Source organism: Plectropomus leopardus, chromosome 11 (assembly GCF_026936395.1).
Source record: "Plectropomus leopardus strain MGB_pleo_1.0 chromosome 11, ASM2693639v1, whole genome shotgun sequence".
Classification (NCBI taxonomy): Eukaryota; Metazoa; Chordata; class Actinopteri; order Perciformes; family Serranidae; genus Plectropomus; species Plectropomus leopardus.
Genome location: NC_142186.1, coordinates 23,722,438 through 23,750,033, shown reverse-complemented (window position 1 = coordinate 23,750,033; position 27,596 = coordinate 23,722,438). Strand labels below are relative to the sequence as shown.

The 27,596-nt window shown below is 36.6% G+C and overlaps 1 protein-coding gene and 1 pseudogene across 6 annotated transcripts; both read right to left on the bottom strand.

The window, feature by feature from the left end:
- Nucleotides 1-256: 256 nt before the first annotated feature.
- On the bottom strand, nucleotides 257-17,372 carry LOC121965470 (cell adhesion molecule CEACAM5-like; annotated as a pseudogene). The gene is made up of 12 exons (XR_015777924.1): nucleotides 17,234-17,372; nucleotides 15,400-15,717; nucleotides 14,699-15,018; nucleotides 14,432-14,660; nucleotides 5,973-6,251; nucleotides 5,393-5,659; nucleotides 3,697-3,969; nucleotides 3,361-3,615; nucleotides 2,275-2,386; nucleotides 2,134-2,171; nucleotides 1,854-1,958; nucleotides 257-1,671 (listed from the first exon to the last, which is right to left on the bottom strand). The product of XR_015777924.1 is annotated as a cell adhesion molecule CEACAM5-like (transcript).
- On the bottom strand, nucleotides 10,457-26,795 carry LOC121965568 (cell adhesion molecule CEACAM2-like). 5 transcript variants are annotated; one of them, XM_088084341.1, is made up of 8 exons: nucleotides 26,636-26,795; nucleotides 24,781-25,098; nucleotides 24,121-24,399; nucleotides 23,779-24,030; nucleotides 21,717-21,810; nucleotides 21,257-21,294; nucleotides 21,033-21,103; nucleotides 10,457-11,538 (listed from the first exon to the last, which is right to left on the bottom strand). In XM_088084341.1, exons 1-7 carry the CDS (start codon nucleotides 26,679-26,681, stop codon nucleotides 21,051-21,053), a joined length of 1,080 nt encoding a protein of 359 aa, XP_087940467.1. In that variant the 5' UTR covers nucleotides 26,682-26,795; the 3' UTR covers nucleotides 10,457-11,538; nucleotides 21,033-21,050. The 5 variants fall into 5 exon arrangements, with proteins under 5 accessions (XP_087940467.1, XP_087940468.1, XP_087940470.1 ...); XM_088084342.1 differs by lacking the exon at nucleotides 21,033-21,103 and adding an exon at nucleotides 11,692-11,762; XM_088084344.1 differs by lacking the exons at nucleotides 21,033-21,103; nucleotides 21,257-21,294 and adding exons at nucleotides 11,692-11,762; nucleotides 11,916-11,947.
- Nucleotides 26,796-27,596: the final 801 nt, after the last annotated feature.

Sequence of the window (27,596 nt, the reverse complement as noted above, 5' to 3'; positions counted from 1 at the left end):
CTGTTAATGAACCAGCTGATCAGTGGATCTTTGCTGGTAAATCATGTTAACAGCAGAGTGTCACTGCAGTTTACAGCAATCACACTGATGTCAGTCAACAATCAGTGGTATCCCTAACCTGCCAATATAATTTCAAAATGATAAGTGCTCTGCTTCCAAGGTCGCAGTTAGGCCTAGTTTTTCTTTAGTTTTTTGTTTGACTCAATCAATCAGACTTTATTTGTGTAGCACTTTTCATACAGATGAACTGTAACACAAAGTGCTTTATACAATAAACCAAAATCTACCACCCCCACCAAAACACACATGCACGCAGAGGCACGCACGCACGCACATAAACAAACAAACGCGCGCGCCCGCAGCACATTTTGTTATTTTATGCATTTGTGTTGTTTTATGCTAATCCCGATTAACTTGCTCACAAAAACTCACCTGAGAATTACTGAAACTATTTTGATAATTTTAATTTTTATATTTAGAACATCCACCTAAGAAAAAAAAAGTCATGTATTGAATATGTGTTGTAAATGTTTTAATATAAGTCCAGATAGCAAGTTCCCATTCCTGTACTGTAGTACTTCTGAACTTCCAGATCTGATATGAAAAGACTTACAAACACAGGAGATTCATACCAGCGTTTCGAGCAAATAGACGTATTATTTACACACAAGCTACATGCATTGCTGTTTGTCACTGTCTTTTCTGACAATAATTATGATAATTAATAGTGATTATTATAAAGTACAGATGCACTGATGTTGGATATGTACTCTGATTGGATATCCAGCATATGCTGTGATTCTGGCTGGCTTGAGTATCTGTGACAGTGGGGCTCATCTATTTAATTCAATTCTGCTTAGACAGAAGTAGTGTGTGGTACGGCATGCATCAGCAGCGCATTTTGTTTTTATTTTATGAAGTTGTATTGTCTTATGATAGAATTTAAATTCCTGTTCATGTTTTGACCAATGCTAATTTTTACACTGTTAATTTAATTCCTGTTTACTGTGATTATTGTATTTTTTTACTAAATTGCTTGTGCACAATTTACTATCTAAACAATAAAAAAATCAGTTAATATCAGTTAATCAGTTAATAATATATAACATATATATTAGTTTGTATCTCTTTGTTTTTACAGAGTTAGGGAAACAATGTTTAATTCAAGCCTGGTGTTGCTTTATACAAAAAAGAATGATCTCAGTCACTGACACAGTAAGGCATATGACATGTTAATCAAATATTGGTATTGGATTAGCATTTGGTGTCGGCCAATGCCAAAAACCCTGGTATTGCTACAGGTATCAACTAAAAAAATTTGGATCAATGGATCCCCATCAAAGTGCTGCCAACACATCTACGTTTTTGTTTTATTTAGGAAGAAAATAAGACTGGTTTAATTTAAAACTGATATCTCACCGTCATAATAGGCGATAAGGCACTAATATGGACGTTCTGCTGTTTATCATCTTCTGCCCCAAGTGGCCACAAAAAATTAATTAATGCAGTTATAAGCACATTTCTTAAGTAAAGCGGGAATTCAGTTACTGTTAAGAGACACTGCATTGATGACATTGACATTTAAAGAATAATAAAACAATACCATTAACATCTATAAACATTGTCTTGAGACTGGTTTTGATGTCTCCGCTTCGCTCATTTTCTGATCACCTGCTCGAAGTGAAAAAGAGGAAAAAGTCAGTGCCCTGATCAACTTTATGTTGTAATGAGTGGGCAGTAAATGTCATATAGTATTTTCTTCAGATAAACCATGCAGAAAACCATGTAGTGATTGCCCTTCAAAATACATTGATCCTTTTACAACAAATCAGAATATTTAGTTAAAAACTCACCTTTAAAGGAATAGAATATTGATGATTGATGAGCTTATATGTTCTCATATACCATTGAAGTGTTCTCATATTCGGGTGACACATTCATCTCATGCACCTGTTCTTCTTTTTCAAGGCAAAAAAAGTTTCATAGTACTATATATAAATAAATACTGTATATATACCGTATGTATGGGTGTGTAATTCGAATGTATTCTTCATTCTATCTCTGTATGATTATTATTATTATTATTATTATTATTATTATACAGTATGTAATAGTCTAGGTGGAGTTACTGACCTGTAGTACGAGAAGGTGCTGGAGCCTTGTTCTTTATTCTAAATATTAGAAATAAACCACTGTTTATGGCCATGCAAAGTAATATTAAAAAGTGGTAGTAAAAGGAGTATTTTATAAAAGACAATTGGATTTTTCACTTACTTTGTTTTTTTATGGATATAATACCCTACAACAGCTCCTGCAGAAGCAACTACAAAGCATGCAATAACTATTCCAGCAATGGCACCAGCTGAAAGACCTCCAGACGTCCTTTCTGAAAGTAAACAGAACAAAAACAAAACATAAAATTCACCTTACAAAATTGGCTATTTGCACACATGATAAGTTATAAGTTAAGTTTTGAATTGAAGTTTGAAGTTTTTGAATGAATGAAAAATATTTGTACATGCTGCACCACCACAATTACAGTAAGAGTTGAACAGAACATACAACACTGAAGGTAATACAACAGTGATTTGCAAATGTAATATAGGTGTTAATATTTAAAATGTTTCCCAGAATCAGAATCTATTTGTGGCAGTGGCTAGTGACACTTGTGGGGGTGTCAGCAAAACTTCACATTTTGTTAGTTTATTTTTTTTATCTTGTGCGTGTTTGTCCCTTTTTTTTTTAATCATTCTGTGCCCCATCTATAAATTTGGATGTTTTTGAAGGGGTCTGTGAATGCAGGCAAAACTCATCATTTGAATTGCAGCGTGCATAATTGGTCAGCTGATCCAGTCAGAGCTGTTCAGATCTATGGATGAGAGGAGAAGCGGAGTGCAGACTGAGTGAATACAAACTTTTAGACCCACCAAAATGAACGGTTAAGTTTAACTTTTACCACGCCGGGTGTTCTGCTGCCTAAAAAATCTATTTATGGCAGGAGATGTTTTAATTGTGGTGGCCCACCACAAATAAAAGAAGGTGTAGGGAACCCTGGTATAACAAGGACACCTCTCTGGTTCTGCTGTATTAATTTTTTTATACTTTTTTTTTAACTGTCCGTCGTGTTTGACAGTGTTTAAGTGTTAAGTGTTAAAGTGCAATGCTTAACTTTTAAGTAGTCTTTATTAAGGACACTTCAGTTGAGTTTTGCATCTTAAGCCATTGTTGTCTCATGAGCTTGAAAGAAATCTGCCACATGTAGTTGGTGCCACTCTTCAGATTATTAGAGGTATAATGCTGTGGGTTGATCACAATATTCATGATTATCAATGAAATCTGGAATTAATACCACCGTAGTACCTGTGACAGACAATTCATGTTCTGCAGACGATATTCCCCAATTTGCAAAATTTAGTGCTAGACAGACGTAGTTGCCACCGTCAGAGAGTTCAATGTTGTGTTTAGTGAGCACAGCCGAGTTGTGTATCTTTGTCCCATTTAGCATCCACATGTAAGAAGTAGCAGACGGTGTGGACTCAGCAGAGCAGGTTAAAGTTAAGTTCTCTTTCAAATGTATCACACTTGGACCTGTGATTCGAACATTTTGTGGTCCATCTGAAAAACAGGTATTTGTTAAGTTCATAGTACATTGTTATTAATGGTTATACATCATTTTGAACAGTAAGTGATACCTACAGATCACATCTATGAAGTATTCAGCTTCATCATTGCTGAAGGGGTTGCTGAGTGTACAGGAATAATGTCCGCTGTCTTTTTTATTCAGGCTGTTAAAAGTCAGCACTCTCTTGTTGTCGTAAAGTATTATGTCGTTAGAAATGTTCAGATCTGAGCCATCCTTCATCCACTCCCTGGTAAAGACAGAGCCGGCAGCATCACAGGTTAAGTTGACTGAGGTGCCCTCAAACTCCAGGAGAGATGAAGATATGATTGAAGCACCTGATATTGTTTCTATTGGGCAGAAGATCATGTGAAAAATCTGAGAATGAGTTACTGAGGGTTGAATTAATAATATCTTATCATAGATACTGTATAACATTAAAAGTTTTTGACTGTCCACACCTAGTTATTTTAACAATTATAGTTTGCAGCAACCTATACCTGAGAAAATTATCAGTATAGTTGTGGTTTTTTGTTAAAAACGAAAGAGTTTGGTTTACTCTTTCGTTTTTAACAAAAACCCACAACTACACTGATAATGATAGTCAAGCTGTGGCCAGAAAACCAAAACAATGAGCTGAAAGATACTAAACAGGTCCATCTATAGAGCTAAGCAAAGATGCAGAGTTGGGCAATATATCTCCGTGGGTTCACCAGCCTGAGAGACCTTTCACATATAAATAGCAGTCATGTGACAATTTTAAATTTAAAAATATTGATTCAGGCACTTTAAAGGATAGTTTGGAATGAGTAAATTATTGGAAAGAGGAAATCGGGGTTTTGCCTACAAGGTTAAGAAATGTTAAATTAAAAAATGTTTTTTGTTTTGATTTGTTATTTTACTGCAGTCCTAAATATTACACAAGTAGGGCTTCACCTAACGATTATTTTTTTAGCAATTTAATCTATCGATTATTTTTTTGGATAAATTGATTAATCTACATTTTTTTAATTGATCTACTATTGATTTACTATTGAATTATTATTTTTTAATAACTTGATTAATACAACAACAAATTTACCAAAAATAACATTTTAAAACTTGTCATACACTGCAGGGCATTATTCTCCAACAAAAATAGCTTTTTTGTTTCATAGTCTGATATAAAGTCTCTCCAAAATAAAATTAATGCAAGAGCTTGTTCCACTCAAGTAAAAGGAATATAGTGCAATCTACATTTAGCGATCCAAAGGCAAAATAAATAAAACAATGTAAAATTCAAGTCACTTTTAAGAGGAGTAACAAACCAGTTACTCTGTGTTACAGTGAAAAACCTCAAATCTAGCAGTCCAACAAAACATCTTACAGTAAGATTAGTGCAACACTATAACTTTTCTCTAAAAGAAATAATTATAGCTAGTACATTCTTTCTGCATCAAATCACAATATTCTGCAAAAGCACTTGTCATTACTCTACATCATAAGTCAGAAACAGAAGGGGAGACATTTAGTAACATACTAAATTGATGATTTTATTCTTGGGTGTCCACCCTGAAACTGTGCTAATTGTGTAGATCTTCTGTGCTGCCGTGGGAAAGATGTATGTGAGGTATCCACACATGGATGCGAACTGAGAGTGGAATTTGACTGGTGCACGGAGGCAATTGGTGGTAATTCTAGTTCATTATTATTTTTTATTAAGACGCATTGCTTTGAGTTCACACTTTGCCAATGCAGATTATATATCCACTAAACCTCTGAATTCTGACTTACCCAGTACAGTTACAGCTGCAGGCTGAGATGATTGATATCTCAGAGTTTTAGTGTTAAAAGCCTGACAGCTGTAGTTTCCACTCTGACTCTCCTGAATGGTCGTCAGATTGAACTGCGGTCCAGTATCAGACTGCAGGCCTCCGTTCAGATGCCATGTAAATTGGGCGTTAGGTCTGGACTCTGCTGAGCAGGTCAAGGTGATGTCTGACCCCTCCACATAGTAGTCTTGTGATGGAGATTTTTGCAAATTAACATTGTCTGGACCGTCTGAATTTAGGGGAATCACAAAAGCAGAAAGGTTAGTATGAGCGATTGCATTAACATACATTTAGTCAAAAGAAAAAGGCAATATCAGCATAATGTAATCCAAAAAAACAAGAATGCAATAAACACTTCCCAAATGTTAGTCCACACTGAATGTAGTTTGCTGTGATGTAGCACTGGAGTACAGTAGGTCAGAATATGTGTTTCTAATACTTTGTACAACTAATGGAGAATAAAAAAAGAAATATCCTCCAAAGTCTCAGTTTGCATGTCGATGTTGTCGGATAAAGATTGAACATGAACATTAATAACTCACAGCTGATGCTGAAGTTTATTGGTTCACTGGTGCCATTACTGACAGGATTGGACACTTGACACTTAAATGGTCCTTTGTCGTAGCGGGTCACGTTAACTATAGTGAGATTGGCGCCTCCATCAGCGAGCTGAACTCTGTCACTTCCTGTAACCTCAGAGCTGCCGTTCAGCCAGAGGAAAGAGAGCGAGGATCCAGAGGCGGAGCAGGACAGACGGACGGAGCTGTTGAACTCCACCAAGTCTGTGTTGCTGGCAGTTGCTATGACGTCGGACACTGGTGCTGTGGGCGAGAAACAAAATATTTTATATTTGCAACCACATAAAACAGGTACAACAGTAAAATAAAAATAAAAATAAAAATAAAAATAATTGGCTGAAAATATTCTCATGTTCATCATGGAATGTTGAAAATGTTCTCACTTATTATTTGATAATAATGATACAAAAGATGATTTAGTGTTATGTTTTCTTAGTTTTGATGTTATTATTATTATTATTATTATTATTATTATTATTATTATTATTATTATTATCAACATTATTATTATTATGTTAGATAGAAAATAATAATAATAATTATAATAAAATCTGAATTCGGGTGTCCTCATAGCCCTTAATTAAAGCACTGAACAGCTAAACACAATTATTAGAACCAAGAAAAATATCTATTTCTTGATCTATTGCTTTGCATAATCTCCAGTCAGCTGTGACAGAAATACATGTAAAACGTTTGCTCAACATCTACGTACAGCCGTTTGGTCCCTGTCTTCTGTGATTCTCCCTCTGGAAAAATGCTAACGCTGTATTCTCCGCTGTCATTTAGAGTCACATTTCTGAGCTCCACAAATGTTTATGTCTTTTTCAATTACTCTGCATAATCTTCTGTCAGCACTAAAAAAGATAGAACATGTGAAATATTGTCTCACCATATACATCCAAAATTGTGCTTCCTGTCTTCTGTGGTTCTCCAAATGGAAAAATGCTAACGCTGTATTCTCCGCGGTCATTTAGAGCCACGTTTCTGAGCTCCAGAGATCCAGTAGACATGAAGAGGGTGATCCTGCCTTCATACTCTGGGCCAGTTGCGTTTGTGCCACTAAAAGAGATTATATTTCTACCATCAAATGTCCAGCCCACTGTTAGAAATGTTTTTTCTGGTGGAGTCAGTGACGTGGTGAATGTCACTGTTTCTCCCACAGCTGCAAACTGACTGTCTTGCAACACACCAACTCCACTGGTTAAACCTGGAGGAGACAGATACAGGTGTGAGAAAGGCTGTTATGAGGACATTGCAAATTTGGCCTCTGTGATGACGTGCTAAAATAAATTCAGGATATAGTCTTGAAGTAGAAACTGCTCAAAATGCAGAGCTGGAGTAGAGGACAAAAAAAGCCTGTTCTCTCGGAGGAAGCTACAATGCAGCACTGTCCCTCAGTCGGCACAGAGAAGCATTGTGACTCTTTTTTATAGCTCAGTTGAAGTTTTGAGGTTAGTTTAAAAAACATTTTTTTGAATGAAAGGTAAGGTGATCGTCAAAACGCTACTCAGCTGGCCCTCTGAATATGCGCAGCAGTATTTTTCACCCTGTCGCTGCCTGCCAGTTCCTGCCTGGCTCACAGACTTCACAGACATCACAGATTTCTAAATCACTCTTCTCGCTTTTAGATAAGTTTTACAAATATAAAACCTCTGCGGATCAAACATGTATAAGAGAATGAGTCATAATAACCCTGTTTGCAGTTTGAGTTGTCCTGTCAGCAGTTTTGCAGACACAACAGGAAATGCTTTTTGGGCAACAAAGCAGAGTTCTGGGGGCTTCGCCACATACCTGCAGTAACCTGGGTGCAAATAGACACTTGTTTGTTTCTCCGGCGTGTTTACTTTGCCTCATGGGTAATTGCTATGTTAGATGCAAAAAAGAGCCAATTGTACTCAGCTGCAAAACTTTATATGTGTGTTTCACTTTAATATTATAAGAGCAATATCTTTTGCAAATTGGACTGATAAATGGGGCAGATAGCGCTTGTAAATGGTGCACGGTTCATAATGCGCTCCATTGTTTCTGACTTTGCCCCTCAGGGTCCTCTTCAATGTGAGGAACTTTGTTTCTTCCCACTGATAGAAGATTTCAATCACAACAAGAGGGGAACTAAATTTATCAGAGAAAGGTACAATTACTTCCCTCTGTATTTTGCAGAATAACTTTGGTTTATGAATATTATTAACAAGTAATTACATTTTTAACTTTCATGAAGACTAGTGTTTTTTATATAATATATGCAATTTACATGTACACACGTACACATTAGGGTTGTGCTTCTTAGAAAACAGTGTGTGGCCAATATAAACATTATAAAAAGGATGTGCTGGGCTTAATTTGATGATGACAATAATAGTAACAGGAAATTATTCAACACAAAAAATAGTACACACAGACAATACAGCTAAATGAATTGTATTCTGTTGTGAATTACATTTTGCATATTAACTAAGGCAATACGTGGCCCAAAAAATATAATAAAAAAATAAAATAAACTATAAAGAAAAAAGAATCTGTCTTACACATTGACAGCTAACAGTCTCCACAGAATTTACAGACTAAACTAATTTGTCAGTGCATTTATTTATCACAAACTGAACTACCCATTTGCAGCTATGCCCCAACTCTCTGACACTGTTAAGCATCAGTAGTTATATTTTGATAAATAAGAGAATAATCGTTTTTATCTGCTGTATCAAGTGATAAGAACTCACCTGAGATGACTCCCAGGATGGTGAAGTGTATCACAGCTATCTCCATTAATTCTGCAGTATTGTCAGATGTGTTAAGATAAAAGAGGGGTCACACTCCTTGTCTTTGTACTTTCTAATATCAGAGGAATGTTTCCTGATTTCACTATATGAAGGCAGTACAAGGAAGTTCTGTGCAGTGGGCATTACCCATGATCAAGCCTATCAAATGTTTACTTGGCTACACAGTTTTGTATCATCAATTATTAACTATGAACACACCAAGCAACTTTTGATCACCAAGCTATCATAATGATGTAGAATTACTTAAAAAGTGACTTTATGTGAAGGAAGTGTTTTTTATTTAAAAATCACAATTATCACAGCTTGACATGACTAAGCATTCAGGAGTTTATTAATAAATGAAAACACCCTGCATTGCATGCGATAAAGTCATTTACTGTGTGTGACATATTTAGCTATATTATTGTACTAAAGCAGTTGTCTAAACTTTTTTAAATGGGGGTGCCATAGGTTTCAGGGGAACGCTGGGGACATGTCACGCTCAGTTTTTAGAGCAGTAGAGGACTTTTATTTTGACAAAATTAAAGGCATTTACACCATGAATAGATGTAGAAAGGTTGTTTGGGACGTTTTGTATCCGCTGAGAGGGTTTAATGACAGAAGGATGTCATATGTTGTAAAACCCTCTGAGGCAAATTGTGATTTGTACTAATGGGCTTTATAAAAAAATGGACTTGACTTGCCGAGAAAAGGCAAATATTGATGCATAGAAATTCACCAGAATGCAAGAAATTAAGTGTTTTTGATGCTCAAAATCTTCTGGTGAAGGAATCTTTGGTAACCATTTGTTTACTTGTTTACAATCTGTTTATGAAAACACATTAGTTCCTCCAAGGTTGTTCCGACTTGATGTTCTTCGATAAACTGCATGATAGTCGTTCCAGAGATCAATGGGGAAAAAAAGTGATTATGCTTGATTAACCTGCATTGTGTTAATTATAAAGTATATTTTGAAAGATAAGTTGTGGGCAACTGGACAGTTGGACTTTGGACACACCTGCAATAGACCCTCTGTGGCATTGTCAGTCTGTCGGTTGGTTGGTCCACCACACGTTTATTGATGCACACAGTACTTAACATCCTTAAAAAAAGTCCTCTAATTAATTGAAAGACATCTGATTGCGGCCTGAATGATGTGTATGTGTCCTTTTATTCCAGCTCTTCATTGGAGCTTCATGATGACGTACAGAATGAATATTTAAAACGTCTATTTATATATTTATTTCAGATGCCCCAGGTATCCTTTTATATCTTCATTATTCTGTTAGAACAACATTTATAGCTGAACAACATTAGTTTGCTGTGCCCGTCCTGTCTGACTTCCTGTTGCTTTTGCTTATAGAATTTGAAGTTTAATTTAGCAGCTGATTAGTTTCATCTGAGTTGAAACTGATATATCCACGACTACCTGTCAAATTATATGGACATTATTTTTTACTGCATACATAAGTAAGTTTTACCAAAACTAAATAACCCAAACATACCCTGTTTACTAAATCATCTGTTGCTTGTGGGATAATGAAACCGCAGCAGTATGTCACACACAATTACACCACTGGAGGGCGACGCCTTGCAGATTTAGAGCATGGCAGCAGCTTCAGTGGGTTTATCTCATTATGCAGACACTTTGTAACTAATGTTGCTCCCCATTCACCGACTCAGAAGATCAGAGCTGTTGGAGGCTCACATTTATTAGGACAAGACAGTCAAAAAGCAAAAAATTAAGATACAGATATAATAAGATACAGGAGATTTGTACTATCATTTTATGCAAATGTACATTTATTACATTTATCATTTACACAAGTGCAACATGCTAGCTGTTTGTCACTGTCATTTTTTACAATAATTCTAATTAATAGCGATTATTAAAAAGTAGGGATGCATTGATATCAATATGCACTCTGATTGGATATCGGGCTTAAACTGTGATACTCAAATAGCTTCCTCGAGTATCTGCGACAATGGGGCCGATCCACTTAAATCAGTTCTGTGTTGACATATGATCAGTGCATACTTCGTCATGTGTGAGCAGCACATTTTGCAGTTGTATTGTTTCATGCTAGAATTTTAATTCCTGCTCATGTTTTTACCAATTTGTTACTGCCTTTAAAAGTTTTAATTACACGCACAATTTACTATTTCACCAATAAAAACAATTATGTTGATTGATATCGATATATTAATTTGTTTGTTTTGGTTTTTTAAAAATAAAAAGCAAGGTAAGCAATGTTTAAGTGGAGCCTGATGTAGCCTTATACAGAAAATAATAATCTCAGTCACTAACACAGTAAGGCAATATGACATGTTAATTAAATATTGGTATTGGATCGGCAGTTGGTGTCGGCCAGTACCAAAAGCCCTGGTATCGATACAGGTATCAACTAAAAACATCAGATCAATGGATCCCCCTCAAAGTGCTGTCAACACATCTAAGATTTTGTTTTATTTAAGAAGAAAATAAGACTGGTTTAAGTTAAAGCTGATGTCTCACTGTCATAACAGGCGATAAGGCACTAATATGTACGTGCTGCTGTTTGTCATCTTCTGCCCTAAGCGGCCGCAAAAAGTAAGTTAATGCAGTTGTAAGCTTGTTTCATAACTAAAACGGTAATCCAGTAACTGTTAAGTTGCACTGCATTGTCGAACATGACATTCAAAAAATAATAAAACAATACCATTTACATTTATAAACGTTGTCTTCAGGTTGGATACGTATGATGTCACAGTTCAGCTCATTTTCAGATCACCAGCTGCATAAGAAGTGAAGAAGAGGGAAAAGTCAGTGCTTTGGTCAACTGTATGTTGTAATGAACTATTATTTCTACAGAAACCATTCAGTGCTTCTCCCCGCAAAATACTTTTATCCCCTCTCAACAGATCAGAATATTTAGTTCAAAACTCACCTTAAATGGGAGAAAACATCATTGAGCTGGTGTGTTTTCATGTTCCACTGCATTCATCTCTTGATGCTCATCTTGGTGTAGATGATTCAAAAAAAGTGTTGTTACATCTTATTATTCATATGTCTTTTTTATATAACTGTAGTTTGTTGTCCATTCTGTCTGTCATAATAGACAGTATATGACAGTCTAAGTGTAGGATGAAGTTAGATCAGGTAAATACTAACCTGTATTTCCAGAAGATGGCTTGTTCTTATTTCTAAATATTAGAAATAAAGCATTATTGAAATGTTGCCATGTAAACAGGCTCAACTCAAACATTCAAACATTTGATATCTTTGGGTTTATTTGGGTAGTGTTTCATAAAATAAACCAAAAGATTATAAAAGACATTTCTAAACTTTTAATGGAGGATTGTTAACTGTTAGCTAATACAGACGTTTTTAATTTTTGCACCAGTTATTTTTAACACACAGATTAAGTTAATATTAAGTGATGTCCGGTGAGTTATATGTAAATAATTTCATTTCATTTTCATTCCTTTCATAATAACTCTAGAAAGGTTCATGTAGATCAATAAATTATCACTTTTTCATCTACCCTGTTGTAAGTCTAATGTAAACAAGCATGACAGAAGTAGTATTTTACATAAGTGATTAGGTTTTTCACTTACTTTTTTTTTTTATGATAGCAGTATCCTCCAGCAGCTCCTGCAGAGACAACTGCTAAACATGAGAGTACTATTGCAGATATTACACCTCTTGATTCTGAAATAAAACAGAAAGTGATAAGTTTTTTTATCATGGTGAATGAAAAATATTTCTACATACATGCAGAACAATCACAAACACATCATTACATACTGTAGTCTACATTATATGACTGACTGTAATACAACTTCTGATGATCTACAAATGTAATACAGGCATCAGGGTTTACAGTGTTTCCTACAGAATCAGGTTCTTTTTGTGGCCATAGCTGATGACAGGGACGTGGGGTTGTTTTTGCAACCTTTTTTTTCCAGTTTTGTTGTGTTTTGTTTTTGGTTTTTGTCTTGTGTATGTTAAAGATACAGATATAATAAGACATACAGGAGTATGTCATTCTGTGCCCACAGAAGCACATACGAAACTTTAGTGAGTTATTTTTATCCCTCAGAAGCAGTTTGGGTTGCAGCGTGGATAATTGATCAGTTGATCTGGTTAAATTTGATCAGACTGATTGATTAGAGAAGACGCAGCGTGCAAGTGAGTGAATGCAAACTTTCAGACCCAGCTCTATGAATGGTTAAGTTTCACTTTCACTGTACTTGGTGTACTACTGCTACTAGGGATGTCATCATCTACACGTGTAAACGGGTACACGGATAACAAATCATAACCGTTCAGAAAAATCAATAACCGTTTACACGTCATTTTTTCCTCTCCTCCTCCTCGTTCATTTCTCACCAATAGTATTTTTAGGGGTGATAATGTTGCCTGAAAGCTTAAGATAATAGCATTAACTAACTATACACTTAAATGTTCCCACTAATGCAGTTATCTGCATACATAATAGATGTACAGGTGGCAATGTTACGTTGATATAAAAAAAAAGAAACGCAGCCACAGCCAGTGTCGCGTCACTTCAAGTTGACTCGGGGCCGCATGGACAACAAGCAACAAGCGATGAACAAGCGGAGCTTAAAAAAATATATTGTACAAAAGGGAGCAATAGTTAAAACAATGATTAAAAAAGGAGGTTAAACCTTTTCCAGCTTTCACTTGTACGTTTTCTTGTCTGTCAAAATTGATGATTTTATTTTCAACTCATTTTACTTTCTGTCATAAGTAGGTCTAAGCCTTAAATGGTGAGATGGATTGCCTACTTTTTAAGTTCTGTTCGCTGAATAAACGTTTTTGTGCGATAACTAACTACTGTAATGGCTTTGATTTAATGAGATTAGGAGGTATTTGAATGGAGACAGAACCATCTAGTGGTTATATAGCGCAACTGCGATAGAAAAAGATCATAAATCGTGTAACCAGGTACATGTCGGTTAGAAGTCCCGTTTACACGTGTAGAAAAAATTGTAAACGTTGACACCCCTAACTGCTACTGTACTTTCACTGATCTTCTGCGCCATCTGTAACAACAGTACACACTGCGCTCCGAGAGTGTAGTGCAAAGACTGACTGCATGGTAAACACAAGTCAGCAGATGTTTAAATTGTGGTGGCCAACTACAGAGAAGTGAATGTGTGACCCTGGCTTTCATAAGACACATCTCTGGCTCTGCTTCTTTTCCTTTCTCCTTTCTTTCTTTTTAACTGGCCATTGTAGGTTCAACGATTTTAAGTTATAGAGGTGCAATGCAAATCTTTGGAGTAGTCTTTTTCAGGCTAAATAGGTGCTGCTTTTTAATGTAGCTTTGCACACGTGATATTTGATGGTTTATGGAACTGCTTTTGTGATTTTATGTAAGTCTGATGGTGTGTAACTCTTCTTTTATGTTGTTTGAACCCCTAACTGAAAGTGTTTTGAATCTTGAATCTTGAAGGGAACTAAAGTGGAATTTTGCATTTCAAGTTATTGTTGTCTCATAAGCTTGAAACAAATCTCACACTTAAAGTTGGAGCAGTGACTGTGTGAGAAACGCCTTTCAGAAGCTTGTTACTCTTCAGGTTATCAGAGGTGTAACGCTGTGGGCTGATCACAACGTTCAGGAGTACCAACAACATCTGCAATCAGTAGCATCGTAGTACCTGTTACAGACAGTTTATGGACTGCAGATGATTTTTTCCCAGTTATCATATTCATCGCTTCACAGGTGTAGCTGCCACTGTCGGAGAGTTCAACGTTGTTTTTGGTGAACACAGCAGAGTTGTGTATCTTTGCCCCATTCAGCCTCCAGATGTAAGTGGCAGGTGGTTTAGAGTCAGCAGAGCAGGTTAAAGTTAACTTCTCTTTTGGATATGTAACTCAGCGTGAAGTCTGAAAAATAGATGTTTGAAGAATTCTTACTGCAGCACAAATATTAAAAGATAGTATGGTCCATAAGTTAGTAACTCACAGCTGACGGAGAGCTTTACTGGTTCACTGGTGCCATTACTGACAGGATTAAACACATGGCACCTGAATGGTCCCTGGTCGTAGCGGGTCACATTAAATAAAGTGAGAGTGGCGCCTCCATCAGCGAGCTGAACTTTGTCACTTCCTGTAACCTCAGAGCTGCCGTTCAGCCAGAGGAAAGAGAGCGAGGATCCAGAGGCGGAGCAGGACAGACGGACGGAGCTGTTGAACTCCACCAAGTCTGTGTTGCTGGCAGTTGCTATGACATCGGACACTCGTACTGTGGGCAAGAAATTATTTTAAATTTGCCACCACATGACAGAGTTACAGTAGAGGGTAACACTGCAGCGGCTAAGAATAAATCCCATTGCTCATTGTCATCAGTGGCCCAGTTAAAATATTCAAATCTCACTTATGATGCAGTTATTGTAAGACTTAGAGACTTTAAATTTCCTCATCAGTGAAAAAACATCACAAAATTGACATACTGAAGTAGTTTGAGTGTGAAAGTTTTTTTCTTGACCTTGGAAAACTAAATTTGGCAAAAAAAAATTCAGTTTACACTCGTACACATAAACACAACTATTTGAACTAACACAATATTTATTTTTTTGTTCAATTGCTACATACTGAAGTAGATACATGTGAAATATTGTCTCACCATGTACATCCAAAACTGTGCTTCCTGTCTTCTGTGGTTCTCCAAATGGAAAAATGTTAACGCTGTATTTTCCACGGTCATTTAGAGCCACGTTTCTGAGCTCCAGAGATCCAGTAGACATGAAGAGGGTGATCCTGCCTTCATACTCTGGGGCAGTTGTGTTTATGCCACTAAAAGAGATTATATTTCTACCACCAAATGTCCAGCCCACTGTTAGAAATGGTTTGTCTGTTGGAGTCAGTGACGTGGTGAATGTCACTGACTCTCCTATAGCTGCATGCAGAACATCAGGCAGCAAACCAACTCCACTGGTTAAACCTGGAGGAGACAGTTAAACAAGTCTGAGAACATTTGTAATAAGGACATTGCAGAATGGGCTACAAGCTTCAATACATTACCGTCCTTATATGGGTACGCACTGAGAAGCATTATGGCCCCCTCTTTCTCTCTCTCTCTCTTTATCTATCTATCTATCCATCTGTCTGTCTGTCTATATTTTTATGTAACTATTTATTTCGCATAGTAGTGTTTCTCATGCTGGCTCTGCCTGTGACTTCCATCTAAGCTCATATATTTCATTGCGATGATTTCACAGATGTTTAAATCACTTTGCCTGGTTTGAGAAAACCTTTACAAATATAAAACCTAGACAGAGTCATATCTAACCCTGTTTGCAGTTTGAGGTGTTCTGTCATCAGTTTTACGGATGTGCCTTCTACAATGGTGGCCAAGGGGGAAAATGCTTTTTGGGTTGCTGCAATACCGCATGTGGCCACTTGACTAAATAGGAAGCACAAGCTGAGCAGAGCTCCAGACCTGGTGTAAACAGCCAAACAACTAACAGCTGCAAACACGCACTCTGTTTCTTCCTCCAACATTTATACTTTGCATCATGGGTAGTTACAATTAGAGGAAGAAATGGGCAAATTGCACTCCACTGCAAAACTTCATGCACTTGTTGCACCATAACAATATAAGCGCACTTTATTTTACTAATGGGACCTTGAGATGGGGCAGAAAGCGCTTGCAAATGATGTGCAGATCGTAATACTCTCGATTATTTTTGACTTTTCCCCTCAGTGTCCTTTTTAACCCCCCTTATGTGAGCAACATTTGTTTCTTCTCACTGAGAAAAGATTTCAGTCACAAACTGGGGAACTCCTTTTTAGCGGAGAAAGGAACAACTTGAAACTACTTGCCTTTCTGTTACACTAAATGATTAACTTTGGTTTATGAATATGTTTTTTGCTAGTAGAAATCTTTTCAACAGTTTTATTTTGGAAGGCTGTTATCATTTCCTGTAATATATGCAATATATACATATGCACTGTATGTTTACATTTTAGAGGCTGGGCATCTATGAGTGCTTTTTTTTCCTGCTTTAAACCTAGGAAAGGAGTGGCCACAACAAAGGCTGGCAATAAGGAAAAAATCAAATACTTCAAATATTTTTGACCAAATACCCAATATTGTGACTATACTATCGGGTTGACCATTGGTGCTTTCAAAAACTTTACTGTAATGCAGCCTTTGAAACAAGGAGAAGACAACACTTACAATATTACACTTACAATATTACTAGATATCTAAGGTGATATCTAGTCTCATATCACAGTATCCATATAATATCCATACATTGTCGAGCCCTAGCCACAGCACAGACAATAGGAAGAAAGAAGGGCATTAGTAAAAGGAAATGTTTCATTACTGTGCAGCAGTAATTTTCACTGTCTAACAAGTTAGCAGCTAACATGGATCCATTGTTAAGCTTCACTGGTTAAGCTTAAGTGAAAAATCACTTTTATCTGCTGTATCAAGTGGATCAGGAGCTCACCTAAGATGACTCCCAGGATGATGAAGTGTATTACAGCTATCTCCATTCCTTCAGCAGTATCAGCAGATGTGTTAGGAAAAAAGGAGATCACACTGCTTTACTTTGTCTTTGTGGATTTCAGAGGAAGGCATCAAACTTTTAATATGAAGGCAGAACCAGGAAGTTCAGTGCAGTGTACTTCCTCGAAGGCTCGCTGTGAACGGTTATGCATTGTCAGTCATTAACCATGAATACACCAAGCAACTTCGGATCACCAAGCTGTGAAGATCATTTAGAATTAATTTAAAAAGTGACTTTATGTGAAGGAAGCAAGTATTTATTTTGTCAAAAATAACATTTATCACAGTTTAACATGATTAAGCATTCAGGAATTTATTTATTCATCAACATGTCCTTGCCGTTTTTTTTACACGTGACTCTCGTGTTTGTTGACTCTACACCACTTTATACTACAGTTTAAAGTCTCTCTGTATCACAGACTGTGTCCCACAGACAAGGAAATACAAAGATGTTTGTTTTACCTCAACTTCCTTGTTTCACTTCCAAAACAAAAGCTAACTGTCTGTATCTCTGTAGACAGAATGCCATCAGTTGCTGATACAATGCATTTTATTTTGAAACATTTACAGGATGGGGTTGTCAGCTGTGCAGGAGCGTGTATAGCTTAATAAATGAGTGGAATATATGCTTATGAATATGAAAATACAGCACTGGCATCAGCAGGCAGCGATATGCCTTAAGGCCCGGTTAAGGCTGGACTGTTTGGATGCAGAAAGAATGTACTAGTTATAATTATTTCTGTTAGAGAAAAGTTATAGTGTTATTCAAAATGCACTAATTGTAAGATGTTTTGTTGGACTGCTAGATTTGAGGTTTGTTACTGTAACCAAGAGTAACTGTTTTATTAAGTGACTTGAATTTTACATTGTTTTATTTATTTTAATGTTGGATCGCTAAATGTAGATTGCACTACATTCCTTTTACTTGAGTGGAACAAACTCTTGCATTAATTTTATTTTGGAGAGACTTTATATCAGACTCTAAAACACAGATTACCAGGTAAGACAGGGCTATTTGTTGTTGGGGAATAATGCCCTGCAGTGTATGACAAGTTTTAAAATGTTATTTTCAGTAAATATGTTGTTATTGTTATTGAATAATAAAAAAAAAAAAATTGATAGATTAATCCATAAAAAATAATCATTAGATGCAGCCCTATTAGTTATATTGTTCTACTAAAGCAGGTGTGTACAAACTTTTTTAAATGGGGGGCCAGATTAGGAAAGTGTGAAAGTACCTGGGGGCCAGCTGCTTTTCGCATCTACAGGTGTAGGTTTCAGGAGGACACACGGGACATGTCTCACTCAATTTTGAGAGTAGTAGAGAACTTTTATTTTGACAAAATTAAAGGCATTCATACCATGAATGATGTAGAAAGGTTATTTGGGGAGTTTTTCCGTATCCGCTGAGAGGGCCCAATCACAGAGGGATGTCGTATGTTGTAAAGCCCTCTGAGGCAAATCGTGATTTGTGTTTTGGTGCTCAAAATCTTTTGGTGAGGGCACCCCAAATCTCCTATTTGTGTTCCCCCAAAGCTGAACCAAAATCTACTCCCTTGCTCACATCATATGGTTAAAAAGTAAAAAATGATTTCATAAAAAGGACACAAACACAACTGATTCATCTTTGTATCTTAGATAATCATTCGTCTGCTTGTTTATAATCTGATTATGAAAACACATTTTCCTTTTGTGTAATTCCTACTTGGCTCTCGTCGGCAAACTGTATAATAGTCCTGCCAGAGATCGATGAGGAAAAACGTTATCGAGCTTGATTAAACAGTATTGTGTTGATCATAACGTGAATTATATTTTGAAAGACAAGTTGTGGACCACTGGACAGTTGGACGGTTGGACTTTGGACTCGCCTGCAGTCGACGCTCTGTGCCGTTGTCTGTTGGTTTGGTTTGTTTGATAGATTGCTGTGAAACTGAAAGTCCAAACATTTATAGCACCTTGGCATTCACGTATCTCAACAACTGTTTGATGAATTTCTATGAAACTGAAAGTTTACATTTTTCTCTGGATATTTAAGAACTTCTGACTTTTCTGATCCTCTGACTAAAAGTAAAAAAATTCAGCCTCATAACGGAGCTAAAAGTCAAACATCTCAGTGACTGTATGCCGTGAAATTTGCACAGACAAATGAATCCTCTTGCATGTAGAAGAATTATTTTATAATCTCTGTTTTGTTACAATATGTTTTCCTCTTTATTTCACGGACTCAAAGTCCTCAAGTGCAAAATTCTCAAATGTAAATAAACATAAAAAGAAACCACACAAAAAACCCCCAAAAGAAATCCATAAAAGCTTTGTTTATTTATGATGTCATGCATTAATTCAAACATTCACTTATGTATGCCTTTATTGTTGCATACTTGGACTGAAAAAATATCCTTGTTAAATTACTTAAAAGACATCTTATTAAAGTCTGTGTGACATATGTGTAATTTTGTTCCAGCTCTTCATAGGAGCTTCATTATGACGCACAGAATAAATATTTTAAACCACGCTTATTTATGCATTCATTTTAGATGCCCCATGTAAAATTTTATATCTTCATTACTCTGTAAGAACAACATTTATAGCTGCACAACATTAGTTTGCTGTGCCCTTCCTGTCTGACTTCCTGTTGCTTTTGTTTATAGAATTTGAAGTTTAATTTAGCAGCTGATTAGTTTCATCTGAGTTGAAACTGATATATCCACAACAACCTGTCAAATTGTATGGACATTATTTTTACTGCATGCATATGTAAGTTTTGCCTTAACTAAATAACCCAAACATACCCTGTTTACTAAATCATCTGTTGCTTGTGGGATAATGAAACCCGCAGCAGTATGTCAAACACAATTACACCACTGGAGGGCGACGCCTTGCAGATTTAGAGACTGGCAGCAGCTTCAGTGGGTTTATCTCATTATGCAGACACTTTGTAACTAATGTTGCTCCCCATTCACCGACTCAGAAGATCAGAGCTGTTGGAGGCTCACATTTATTAGGTCAAGACAGTCAAAAAACAAAAAAATAATATCCAGGTATGAAAAGACACACAGGAGATTTGTACTTTCATTTTATGCAAATGGACATTTATTACATTTATCATTTACACAAATGCAACATGCTAGCTGTTTGTCACTGTCATTTTTGACAATAATTCTAATTAATAGCGATTATTAAAAAGTAGGGATGATACTGATATCAGTATGCACTCTGATTGGATATCGGGCTTAAACTGTGATACTAAAATAGCTTCCTCGAGTATCTGCGACAATGGGGCCGAGTTAAAGCTGATTTCTCACTGTAATAATAGGCGATAAGGTACTAATATGTACGTGCTGCCGTTTGTCATCTTCTGCCCCAAGCAAAATTATTGCAGTTGTAAGCTTGTTTCATAAGTAAAACGGTAATTCAGCTACTGTTAAGTGACACTGCATTGCCAAACATGACATTCAAAGAATAATAAAACATTACAATTTACATTTATCAACGTTGTCTTCAGGTTGGATATGTATGATGTCACAGTTTAGCTCATTTTCAGATCACCTGCTGCACAAGAAGTGAAAAAGAGGGAAAAGTCAGTACTTTGATCAACTGTATGTTGTAATGAGTTGCCAGTAAATGTCCTATCGTAGTTTCTTCAGATAAACTATTATTTCTACAGAAACCATTCAGTTCTTCCCCCCTCAAAATACTTTTATCCCCTCTTAACAGATCAGAATATTTAGTTCAAAACTCACCTTAAATGGGAGAAAACATCACTGAGCTGGTGTGTTTTCATGTTCCACTGCATTCATCTCTTTATGCTCATCTTGGTGTAGATGATTCAAAAAAAGTGTTGTTACATCTTATTCTTCATATGTCTTTTTTATATAACTGTAGTTTGTTGTCCATTCTGTCTGTCATAATAGACAGTATATGACAGTCTAAGTGTAGGATGAAGTTAGATCAGGTAAATACTAACCTGTATTTCCAGAAGATGGCTCAGCTTTGTTTTTATTTCTAAATTTTAGAAATAAAGCATTATTGAAATGTGGCCATGTAAACAGGCTCAACTCAAACATTCAAACATTTGGTATCTTTGGGTATATTTGGGTAGTGTTTCATAAAATAAACCAAAAGATTATAAAAGACATTTCTAAACTTTTAATGGAGGATTGTTAACTGTTAGCTAATACAGATGTTTTTAATTTTTTCATCAGTTATTTTTAATTAATTCACAGATTAAGATAATGTTTATTAAGTGATGTCCGATGAGTTATATGTAAATAATTTCATTTCATTTTCATTCCTTTCATAATAACTCTAGAAAGGTTCATGTAGATCAATAAATTATCACTTTTTCATCTACCCTGTTGTAAGTCTAATGTAAACAAGCATTACAGAAGTAGTATTTTACATAAGTGATTAGGTTTTTCACTTACTTTTTTTTTTTATGATAGTAGTATCCTCCAGCAGCTCCTGCAGAGACAACTGCTAAACATGAGAGTACTATTGCAGATATTACACCTCCTGATTCTGAAATAAAACAGAAAGTGATAAGTTTTTTTATCATGGTGAATGAAAAATATTTCTACATACATGCAGAACAATCACAAACACATCATTACATACTGTAGTCTACATTATATGACTGACTGTAATACAACTTCTGATGATCTACAAATGTAATACAGGCATCAGGGTTTACAGTGTTTCCTACAGAATCAGGTTCTTTTTGTGGCCATAGCTGATGACAGGGACGTGGGGTTGTTTTTGCAACCTTTTTTTTCAGTTTTGTTGTGTTTTGTTTTGGTTTTTGTCTTGTGTATGTTTAAGATACAGATATAATAAGACATACAGGAGTATGTCATTCTGTGCCCACAGAAGTATATACGAAACTTTAGTGAGTTATTTTTATCCCTCAGAAGCAGTTTGAGTTGCAGCGTGGATAATTGATCAGTTGATCTGGTTAAATTTGATCAGACTGATTGATTAGAGAAGACGCAGCATGCAAGTGAGTGAATGCAAACTTTCAGACCCAGCTCTATGAATGGTTAAGTTTCACTTTCACTGTACTTGGTGTACTACTGCTACTAGGGATGTCAACATCTACACGTGTAAACGGGTACACGGATAACAAATCATAACCGTTCAGAAAAATCAATAACCGTTTACACGTCATTTTTTCCTCTCCTCCTCCTCGTTCATTTCTCACCAATAGTATTTTTAGGGGTGATAATGTTGCCTGAAAGCTTAAGATAATAGCATTAACTAACTATACACTTAAATGTTCCCACTAATGCAGTTATCTGCATACATAATAGATGCACAGGTGGCAATGTTACGTTGATATAAAAAAAAAACGCAGCCACAGCCAGTGTCGCGTCACTTCAAGTTGACTCGGGGCCGCATGGACAACAAGCAACAAGCGATGAACAAGCGGAGCTTAAAAAAATATATTGTACGAAAGGGAGCAATAGTTAAAACAATGATTAAAAAAGGAGGTTAAACCTTTTCCAGCTTTCACTTGTACGTTTTCTTGTCTGTCAAAATTGATGATTTTATTTTCAACTCATTTTACTTTCTGTCATAAGTAGGTCTAAGCCTTAAATGCTGAGATGGATTGCCTACTTTTTAAGTTCTGTTCGCTGAATAAACGTTTTTGTGCAATAACTAGCTACTGGAATGGCTTTGATTTAATGAGATTAGGAGGTATTTGAATGGAGACAGAACCATCTAGTGGTTATATAGCGCAACTGCGATAGAAAAAGATCATAAATCGTGTAACCAGGTACATGTCGGTTAGAAGTCCCGTTTACACGTGTAGAAAAATTATAACGTTGACACCTAACTGCTACTGTACTTTCACTGATCTTCTGCGCCATCTGTAACAACAGTACACACTGCGCTCCGAGAGTGTAGTGCAAAGACTGACTGCATGGTAAACACAAGTCAGCAGATGTTTAAATTGTGGTGGCCAACTACAGAGAAGTGAATGTGTGACCCTGGCTTTCATAAGACACATCTCTGGCTCTGCTTCTTTTCCTTTCTCCTTTCTTTCTTTTTAACTGGCCATTGTAGGTTCAACGATTTTAAGTTATAGAGGTGCAATGCAAATCTTTGGAGTAGTCTTTTTCAGGCTAAATAGGTGCTGCTTTTTAATGTAGCTTTGCACACGTGATATTTGATGGTTTATGGAACTGCTTTTGTGATTTTATGTAAGTCTGATGGGTGTGTAACTCTTCTTTTATGTTGTTTGAACCCCTAACTGAAAGTGTTTTGAATCTTGAATCTTGAAGGGAACTAAAGTGGAATTTTGCATTTGAAGTTATTGTTGTCTCATAAGCTTGAAACAAATCTCACACTTAAAGTTGGAGCAGTGACTGTGTGAGAAACGCCTTTCAGAAGCTTGTTACTCTTCAGGTTATCAGAGGTGTAACGCTGTGGGCTGATCACAACGTTCAGGAGTACCAACAACATCTGCAATCAGTAGCATCGTAGTACCTGTTACAGACAGTTTATGGACTGCAGATGATTTTCTCCCAGTTATCATATTCATCGCTTCACAGGTGTAGCTGCCACTGTCGGAGCGTTCAGCGTTGTTTTTGGTGAACACAGCAGAGTTGTGTATCTTTGCCCCATTCAGCCTCCAGATGTAAGTGGCAGGTGGTTTAGAGTCAGCAGAGCAGGTTAAAGTTAACTTCTCTTTTGGATGTATCTTACTCGGCCCTGTGATTCGAACATTTTGTGGTCCATCTGAAAAACAGATGTTTGAAGAATTCTTACTGCAGCACAAATATTAAAAAGATAGTTTGGTCCATAATTGACTTAAAAATCTTAACTCACAGCTGATGTTGAAGTTTATTGGTTTACTGGTGCCATTACTGACAGGATTGGACACTTGACACTTAAATGGTCCTTTGTCGTAGCGGGTCACGTGAACTATAGTGAGATTGGCGCCTCCATCAGCGAGCTGAACTTTGTCACTTCCTGTAACCTCAGAGCTGCCGTTCAGCCAGAGGAAAGAGAGCGAGGATCCAGAGGCGGAGCAGGACAGACGGACGGAGCTGTTGAACTCCACCAAGTCTGTGTTGCTGGCAGTTGCTATGACATCGGACACTCGTACTGTGGGCAAGAAATTATTTTAAATTTGCCACCACATGACAGAGTTACAGTAGAGGGTAACACTGCAGCGGCTAAGAATAAATCCCATTGCTCATTGTCATCAGTGGCCCAGTTAAAATATTCAAATCTCAGTTATGATGCAGTTATTGTAAGACTTAGAGACTTTAAATTTCCTCATCAGTGAGAAACCATCACAAAATTGACATACTGAAGTAGTTTGAGTGTGAAAGTTTTTTTCTTGACCTTGGAAAACTAAATTTGGCAAAAAAAAATTCAGTTTACACTCGAACACATAAACACAACTATTTGAACTAACACAATATTTATTTTTTTGTTCAATTGCTACATACTGAAGTAGATACATGTGAAATATTGTCTCACCATGTACATCCAAAACTGTGCTTCCTGTCTTCTGTGGTTCTCCAAATGGAAAAATGTTAACGCTGTATTTTCCACGGTCATTTACAGTCACGTTTCTGAGCTCCAGAGATCCAGTAGACATGAAGAGGGTGATCCTGCCTTCATACTCTGGGCCAGTTGTGTTTGTGCCACTAAAAGAGATTATATTTCTACCACCAAATGTCCAGCCCACTGTTAGAAATGGTTTTTCTGGTGGAGTCAGTGACGTGGTGAATGTCACTGACTCTCCTATAGCTGCATGCAGAACATCAGGCAGCAAACCAAGTCCACTGGTTAAACCTGGAGGAGACAGTTAAACAAGTCTGAGAACATTTGTAATAAGGACATTGCAGAATGTGCTACAAGCTTCAATACATTACCGTCCTTATATGGGTACGCACTGAGAAGCATTATGGCCCCCTCTTTCTCTCTCTCTCTCTTTATCTATCTGTCTATCCATCTGTCTGTCTGTCTATATTTTTATGTAACTATTTATTTCGCATAGTAGTGTTTCTCATGCTAGCCTGCCTGTGACTTCCATCTAAGCTCATATATTTCATTGCGATGATTTCACAGATTTTTAAATCACTTTGCCTGGTTTGAGAAAACCTTTACAAACATAAAACCTCCATGGATCAGAAATTCACAATAGACAGAGTCATATCTAACCCTGTTTGCAGTTTGAGGTGTTCTGTCATCAGTTTTACGGATGTGCCTTCTACAATGGTGGCCAAGGGGGAAAATGCTTTTTGGGTTGCTGCAATACCGCATGTGGCCACTTGACTAAATAGGAAGCACAAGCTTAGCAGAGCTCCAGGCCTGGTGTAAACAGCCAAACAACTGACAGCTGCAAACACGCACTCTGTTTCTTCCTCCAACATTTATACTTTGCATCATGGGTAGTTACAATTAGAGGAAGAAATGGGCAAATTGCACTCCACTGCAAAACTTCATGCACTTGTTGCACCATAACAATATAAGCGCACTTTATTTTACTAATGGGACCTTGAGATGGGGCAGAAAGCGCTTGCAAATGATGTGCAGATCGTAATACTCTCGATTATTTTTGACTTTTCCCCCCAGTGTCCTTTTTAACCCCCCTTATGTGAGCAACATTTGTTTCTTCTCACTGAGAAAAGATTTCAGTCACGAACAGGGGAACTCCTTTTTAGCGGAGAAAGGAACAACTTGAAATTACTTGCCTTTCTGTTACACTAAATAATTAACTTTGGTTTATGAATATGTTTTTTGCTAGTAGAAATCTTTTCAACAGTTTTTTTTTGGAAGGCTGTTATCATTTCCTGTAATATATGCAATATATACATATGCACTGTATGTTTACATTTTAGAGGCTGGGCATCTATGAGTGCTTTTTTTTCCCGCTTTAAACCTAGGAAACGAGTGGCCACAACAAAGGCTGGCAATGAGGAAAAAATCAAATACTTCAAATATTTTTGACCAAATACCCAATATTGTGACTATACTATCGGGTTGACCATTGGTGCTTTCAAAAACTTTACTGTAATGCAGCCTTTGAAACAAGGAGAAGACAACACTTACAATATTACACTTACAATATTACTAGATATCTAAGGTGATATCTAGTCTCATATCACAGTATCCATATAATATCCATACATTGTCGAGCCCTAGCCACAGCACAGACAATAGGAAGAAAGAAGGGCATTAGTAAAAGGAAATGTTTCATTACTGTGCGGCAGTAATTTTCACTGTCTAACAAGTTAGCAGCTAACATGGATCCACTGTTAAGCTTCACTGGTTAAGCTTAAGTGAAAAATCACTTTTATCTGCTGTATCAAGTGGATAGGGAGCTCACCTAAGATGACTCCCAGGATGATGAAGTGTATTACAGCTATCTCCATTCCTTCAGCAGTATCAGCAGATGTGTTACGAAAAAAGGAGATCACACTGCTTTACTTTGTCTTTGCGGATTTCAGAGGAAGGCATCAAACTTTCAATATGAAGGCAGAACAAGGAAGTTCAGTGCAGTGTACTTCCTCAAAGGCTCGCTGTGAACGGTTATGCATTGTCAGTCATTAACCATGAATACACCAAGCAACTTCGGATCACCAAGCTGTGAAGATCATTTAGAATTAATTTAAAAAGTGACTTTATGTGAAGGAAGCAAGTATTTATTTTGTCAAAAATAACATTTATCACAGTTTAACATGATTAAGCATTCAGGAATTTATTTATTCATCAACATGTCCTTGCCGTTTTTTTTACACGTGACTCTCGTGTTTGTTGACTCTACACCACTTTATACTACAGTTTAAAGTCTCTCTGTATCACAGACTGTGTCCCACAGATGAGGAAATACAAAGATGTTTGTTTTACCTCAACTTCCTTGTTTCACTTTCAAAACAAAAGCTAACTGTCTGTGTCTCTGTAGACAGAATGCCATCAGTTGCCGATACAATGCATTTTATTTTGAAACATTTACAGGATGGGGTTGTCAGCTGTGCAGGAGTGTGTATAGCTTAATAAATGAGTGGAATATATGCTTATAGATATGAAAATACAGCACTGGCATCAGCAGGCAGCGATATGCCTTAAGGCCCGGTTAAGGCTGGACTGTTTGGATGCAGAAAGAATGTACTAGTTATAATTATTTCTGTTAGAGAAAAGTTATTGTGCTATTCAAATTGCACAAATTTTACTGTAAGATGTTTTGTTGGACTGCTAGATTTGAGGGTTTTTTTTACTGTAACAAAAAGTAACTGTTTTATTAAGTGACTTGAATTTTGCATTGTTTTATTTATTTTAATGTTGGATCG

Bases quoted from the DNA above. Each gene is read 5' to 3' on its own strand.
- LOC121965568 (XM_088084341.1), bottom strand. From the start codon at position 26,681: ATGGAGATAGCTGTAATACACTTCATCATCCTGGGAGTCATCTTAG. The intron at 24,400-24,780 runs GTGAGACAATAT...TCTTGCCCACAG, and splicing joins CACAGTTTTGGATGTACATG to TACGAGTGTCCGATGTCATA. The intron at 24,031-24,120 runs GTGAGTTAAGAT...TCTGTTTTTCAG, and splicing joins AATAAACTTCAACATCAGCT to ATGGACCACAAAATGTTCGA.